This window comes from Haplochromis burtoni, unplaced genomic scaffold (assembly GCF_018398535.1).
Source record: "Haplochromis burtoni strain Fernald_Lab_line unplaced genomic scaffold, NCSU_Asbu1 Contig_479, whole genome shotgun sequence".
NCBI classification, from domain to species: Eukaryota; Metazoa; Chordata; class Actinopteri; order Cichliformes; family Cichlidae; genus Haplochromis; species Haplochromis burtoni.
Genome location: NW_024582840.1, coordinates 5138 through 11901, shown reverse-complemented (window position 1 = coordinate 11901; position 6764 = coordinate 5138). Strand labels below are relative to the sequence as shown.

The 6764-nt window shown below is 44.5% G+C and overlaps 1 protein-coding gene across 1 annotated transcript in view; it reads left to right on the top strand.

The window, feature by feature from the left end:
* The first annotated feature begins 200 nt into the window (after positions 1-200).
* Positions 201-6764, top strand: part of LOC102296053 — an 11688-nt gene continuing 5124 nt past the window's right edge. The window contains exon 1 of the mRNA XM_042213759.1: positions 201-288. Within this exon, the coding sequence (XP_042069693.1) occupies positions 201-288 (88 nt within the window). The remainder of the gene's footprint in view (positions 289-6764) is intronic.

Below are 6764 nucleotides of genomic sequence, written 5' to 3'. Positions count from 1 at the left end.
CCAAAAGAACCTGAGGATGTTGGAGGGCAACAGAACGTGTCATCACTTACCTTGCACCTGTTTGCACTTACCTCTTCAGTGCAGATGTCTTCTCTGCTTCTCTTTGCTGAGGGGGTGAGAGCTGAGGTTGAAGGAGAAGGTTCATGAGAAGAGGGGGAGGATGAGAAAAGGATATACTCACCATACTCACCTTCACTGACATGCTGGGTATCAGAGTCATCCAGGATCCTGATGACCTCAGGAAGGCCTCCTTCTGCGGGACGCTCAACCACGTAGTCGAGACGACCTGTGAGGAAACAAGTTTAAAATAACATTAAGAATGTAACAAACATCAAGTGCTAAAGGAACAGAGCTACATCTGTTAGTTTGAGCAGATGATGAGAGAAACGCATTTTAGGCTACATTTATGTCAGACTGAATGACACTTCTACTTGTTCACATCATTAAATGAAGCATCCATTTTTAATAGAAGAGCTTCAAATCACTGCAGCGCGGATCCCTGAAATGAGAATTCATGTGAGAGGTTTTCTAAAGTTTGTAGCAAGAAAAAAATCTTCATATTGGTGTTGTGGTTTATTGCGTGGTTATGAGTTCCACGATGACCCTTTAGTCGGGCTTGTCTGCTTCCCCCACAAAGAAAGAAAAACAGAAAAAGAAGATATTACATGTTCAACAGTTATTAACAGAAGATAATGTGAAGGCTAATTTCAATAAACTACTGAATTCAAATCAGTTTTATTATTATCATATAGCTATAATATAGCACCAAATCACAATAACCGTCCCCTGTTGTTATATAAACATATTTGTAAATCACCTTGTTGGTTCCAAAGTTCATCCTTTTAGTTAGGGGCATTTTTATTGATTGAATGATAAAGATCTTATCCATATGTGAGTGTCTTGATGACACAAATACTTTAAGAAAGGTCAGGTACAAGGACTGAATGGAAATGAGTGAAAAAGCAGCCAAGTCCAGTAAAAAGCCTGGAGAACTATTTGTATGAAATGTCATGGCTGAAGGCCAAACCAGATAAACGGATTCAATTGCAAATACAAACAGAGGCATTGGTAAATGTGATTACAAAACTTTATTTACAAACAGAAATAACACAACTAAAACTATATAAACAAATAAAAAACTATATACATAGAGCCGCGCCAGGAATCACTGTCCCGGGAGTCACTGTAACGAGAGGAGACAGGGTTCAGATTCAGCTTACTCGCTTGAGACTTAAGAACACATCACTATACAAGATTCATGTGAGAGATTATCTAAAGTTTGTTGGAAGAAAAATCTTCATATTAGTGTTGTGGTTTATTGCTGAGTTCCACGATGTGCTTTTGGTCAGGCTTGGTGTCTGCTTCCCCCACAAAGAAAGAAAAACAGAAAAAGAAGATATTACATAATTAGCAAGCGAATAATGCAGAAAACAGAGATTGGAGATGGGAAACTGTTCTCTGAGTCCACTGAGAGAGAGCTGTGCAGGAAGTGTGAGTTTATCGTGGTGGAAACAAAACAGCAAAGGTAAGAGGGAATTAATGACGATATTTATCAAATGTGAAGAGGTCGGAGAGTGATGAAACCTATCAGGAGCCTCTAGAATCATAATTCAGCATTATTGCAGGTGTGAGTCTCAAACAGAAGTGGCAGTCCTTTTAATTTTTGATCCACTACATTTTGTAACTTGACCACCGGGTCGGCTTTCTCTACCGAGGGGGGGGGATCACTGCAGCGCGGATCCCTGAAATAAAAATTCATGTGAGAGATTATCTAAAGTTTGTAGAAAGAAAAATCTTCATATTGGTGTTGTGGTTTATTGCTGACTTACACGACGACCCTTTAATCGGGCTTTTCTGCTTCCCCCACAAAGAAAGGAAAAAAAAATAAAGATATTACTTCTTCAACAGTTATTAACAGAAGATAATGTGAAGGCCAATTTCAATAAACTGCTGAATTCAAATCAGTTTTATTATCATCATATAGCTGTAATATAGCACCAAATCACAACAACAGTCCCCTGTTGTTATATAAACATATTTGTTATATAAACACAAATATATATATATATATATATATATATATATAAAACACCCAGCACGCCCCTGCGGGCGGTTTATCCTTCAAGCTCGGGTCCTCTACCAGAGGCCTGGGAGCTTGAGGGTCCTGCGCAGTATCTTAGCTGTTCCCAGGACTGCGCTCTTCTGGACAGAGATCTCCGATGTTATTCCCGGGATCTGCTGGAGCCACTCGCCTAGCTTGGGAGTCACCGCACCTAGTGCTCCGATTACCACGGGGACCACCGTTACCTTCACCCTCCACATCCTCTCGAGCTCTTCTCTGAGCCCTTGGTATTTCTCCAGCTTCTCGTGTTCCTTCTTCCTGATATTGCTGTCATTCGGAACCGCTACATCGATCACTACGGCCGTCTTCTTCTGTTTGTCTACCACCACTATGTCCGGTTGGTTAGCCACCACCATTTTGTCCGTCTGTATCTGGAAGTCCCACAGGATCTTAGCTCGGTCATTCTCCACCACCCTTGGGGGCATCTCCCATTTTGACCTCGGGACTTCCAGGTTATACTCAGCACAGATGTTCCTGTACACTATGCCGGCCACTTGGTTATGGCGTTCCATGTATGCCTTGCCTGCTAGCATCTTGCACCCTGCTGTTATGTGCTGGATTGTCTCTGGGGCATCTTTACACAGCCTGCACCTGGGGTCTTGCCTGGTGTGATAGACCCCAGCCTCTATGGATCTTGTACTCAGAGCTTGTTCTTGTGCTGCCATGATTAGTGCCTCTGTGCTGTCTTTCAGTCCAGCTTTGTCCAGCCACTGGTAGGATTTCTGGATATCAGCCACCTCCTCTATCTGCCGGTGGTACATACCGTGCAGGGGCCTGTCCTTCCATGATGGTTCCTCGTCTCCCTCCTCTTTCTTGGGTTTCTGCTGCCTGAGGTATTCACTGAGCACTCGGTCAGTTGGGGCCATCTTCCCAATGTATTCTTGGATGTTCCTTGTCTCATCCTGGACTGTGGTGCTGACACTCACCAGTCCCCGGCCCCCTTCCTTCCGCTTAGCGTACAGCCTCAGGGTGCTGGACTTGGGGTGAAACCCTCCATGCATGGTAAGGAGCTTTCTTGTCTTTATGTCAGTGGCTTCTATCTCCTCCTTTGGCCAGCCTATTACCCCAGCAGGGTACCTGATCACGGGCAGGGCGTACGTGTTGATGGCCCGGATCTTGTTCTTACCATTCAGCTGACTCCTCAGGACTTGCCTGACCCTCTGCAGGTACTTGGTGGTTGCAGCCTTTCTAGCGGCCTCTTCATGGTTCCCATTTGCCTGCGGGATCCCCAGGTACTTGTAACTGTCCTCTATGTCTGCAATGTTGCCTTCTGGTAGTTCAATCCCCTCAGTTCTGACTACCTTCCCTCTCTTTGTTACCATCCGACTACACTTCTCCAGTCCGAACGACATTCCAATGTCATTGCTGTATAGCCTGGTAGTGTGGATCAGTGAATCGATGTCTCGTTCACTCTTGGCATACAGCTTGATGTCATCCATGTACAGGAGGTGGCTGACAACTGCTCCGTTCCGTAGTCGGTATCCGTAGCCAGTCTTGTTAATGATCTCACTGAGGGGGTTCAGGCCTATGCAGAACAGCAGTGGGGACAGAGCATCTCCTTGGTAGATCCCGCACTTGATGGTGACTTGTGCTATGGGCTTGGAGTTGGCCTCTAGTGTTGTACGCCACATCCCCATTGAGTTCCTGATGAAGGCTCTTAGGGTCCCATTGATCTTGTACAATTCTAGGCATTCCAGTATCCAGCTGTGGGGCATTGAGTCATAGGCCTTCTTGTAATCAATCCAGGCAGTGCACAGGTTGGTCAGTCTGGTCTTGCAGTCTCGGCTGACTGTTCTGTCTACCAGTAGCTGGTGTTTTGCGCCTCTGGTATTCTTGCCAATTCCTTTCTGTGTCCCGCTCATGTATTGACCCATGTGCCTGTTCATCTTAGCCGATATGATGCCTGACAGGAGCTTCCATGTAGTACTGAGGCAGGTTATTGGTCGGTAGTTGGAGGGGACCGGTCCCTTCTTGGGGTCCTTGGGGATCAGGACCGTCCGACCTTCGGTTAGCCATTCCGGGTGTCTCTCGTTAACTAGCAGCTGGTTCATTTGTGCTGCCAGACGCTCGTGGAGTGCAGTCAGCTTCTTTAGCCAGTAGGCGTGAACCATGTCGGGCCCTGGTGCTGTCCAACTCTTCATACTGGAGACCCTTTCTTGGATATCTGCCACTGTGATGGTTACTGGACCCTGTTCAGGGAGGTCGCTGTGGTCTGCCCTCAGATCCACTAGCCACTGAGCATTGCCGTTATGGGTTGCGTCCTTCTCCCATATGCTCTTCCAGTATTGCTCCGTCTCCAGCCTTGGTGGTGCTGTTCTCTTATTGTTCCCTTGCCACTGAGAGTACACCTTTGCTGGTTCTGTGGAGAACAGCTGGTTTATTCTCCTGCCTTCTATCTCTCTGGTGTACCTCCTCAAGCGGCTGGCCAAGGCTGTGAGTCTTTGCTTGGCAGTTTCCAAGGCCTCAGGTATGGACAGCTTGCTGTATTTCTTAGGCACCTTCTTTGTCGCACCTTTCTGCAACTCCGTTAGTTGGCTAACCTCCCTCCGTGTTACTTTGATCTTGCCCTCTAGCCTCCTTCTCCATGGAGGGTACTGCCCCTTGTGGCTGTTCAACTTGTAGCCAAGCATCTCACTGATCACTGCTGCCGTATTGTAGATCAGCTTGTTAGTGTCGGTAATCGTGGTTGTAGGTATTCCGTAGTGCTGCATTAACATCATCTAGCAGACCTTCTGAGGGTACTTCACGTAATCTTGGTAACCGGCTACGGGGGATCCAGGTTTCAAGCTTGGCCATGATCCTATTTTTCAGGTCAGTTCCTCTCGCACTCAACGATCCTTCTCCTATCGCACTTGGGGCTATGTACCCAATCTCGGGTGGGGGTGATGATATCTCCCCCCTGACCTGGCGTCCTGACTCCTCCTTGCCGTAGCATTTGTGTTGTACCTCGTCAATCTCTAGCTGTGAGAGCAGTCCCTTCTTTCGAATGTTGGAACACTGAGCTACTAGTTGTTTCGCCGTCATTGTGGATGTTGGGTATCGAAGAATCCATAGGTCCGTCATCCTATTCATGTAGCCCCTTCCGCCGGGGTTACTTGCGTAGTAGCATTCCAACAACGCCCTGTTTTCGTCTCTTGCCCACCGATGCCTTCTTGTTCCAGTAGCCCACTTTTCGTCAGGGTGCCCTGGTTCCTCAACACCTGACGCGGACCTTGTTGATCCGGGCGACGTCCGAGCCGGCATGCCTTCATATCTATCTGTCTCGCTCATGTCTGCGGTAGGCTCGCTTAGCATAGGGGGTCTAGCCTTAGGACCCTTACTGGATACAGACGCCCCAGGCAGGAATCGAACTTGCGATCCTCTGCTCCAAAGGCGTGTAGTCTAACCACTACGCTATCCAGCGTATATATATATATATATATAAGTATATATATAAGTATATATAGCTGTACATTTGCATATGGTTTGATGTGTTACTCTATAAAAGCAAACATGTAACAAATTGTAAGGAAGAGTTTATGATGGATAGGGCCTAAACTGGAAGAAAAAGTGTGTTATTAAATATTGAAAAGGGGGCAGGATTAAATAAGATTATGCTTCTTCCTACTGCTTTTTGAACATTTAAGTTATTTATAATTATTATTTTGTTTTCCTTATATTTTGTATTTTTTGACTCTTTTTTTTCTGTTGTTGTTTTACTATTTTAACCTGTTCAAAGTAAATATACAATACCAGCTGTTCACTGTCTATAATAAAGACAGTGAACAGTTAATAGTTAGTATTCCCATGTACTCATATTATATTATGATTATATTAATGTAGCACCAGGTTCTGTAAACTTGTAACAAAACTATCTGGTAGAAACTGAGTACATTTCAGAGCCCTCAGTACTTTGACTTAAATAAAGATGTTGAATCAGTACTTCACAGTACTTTAAATATCAAGCACTTTTAAATACTTCTTAAGTACAAGTATCTGCACTTCTTCATAAGGACAAAGTGTCAGTATTTTGTCGCCTCTGTTGACAGACAGTGTTAATCTCTCTGTTTTGTGTCACATGTCAGATCAATGTGGGGATATTTCACTTTTTCTGACACAGAACATAAAAGTGTTTATCTGCTCGGCTCCACTGATCTGAAAATGGGTTCGTTAAACACTTTTGTTCTTTCAAACAGTTTCAAAAATGCCTCCAAAGAGAAACGTACAGAACCTTTTGGTTTCCATTTCCTCGTCTCTTCTAAAAGACAAATGACAGACAAGTGAGGTCAAATGAAATGGGTTTGATTCTTTCCTCTGACTTTTCTCTCTTAAAGACAAACAGCTGATGTGACAGTACTCACATCATTATTAAATGTTTTCAGTCCATAAATGCAATGATCAGATTGTCAGTGTTACACCTGTTACCAAATGTAACAGGTGTAACACTTGTACCACAGCTGTTCATTTTGCTGATGTTTTGATTCAAACTTGATCTTTATTTAAAGTGAAAACAGAGTTTCTGATGAATTGTGCTGTAACAACTGTTGTTGTGCAAGATGCTGCAGAAACACTGAAAAGCACCACAATAAACCAACTCTGCCAACCACGAGTGTAATATGTGTAGTATGTAACACACACAGAGCAACCCTCTGATGTCTTTTCT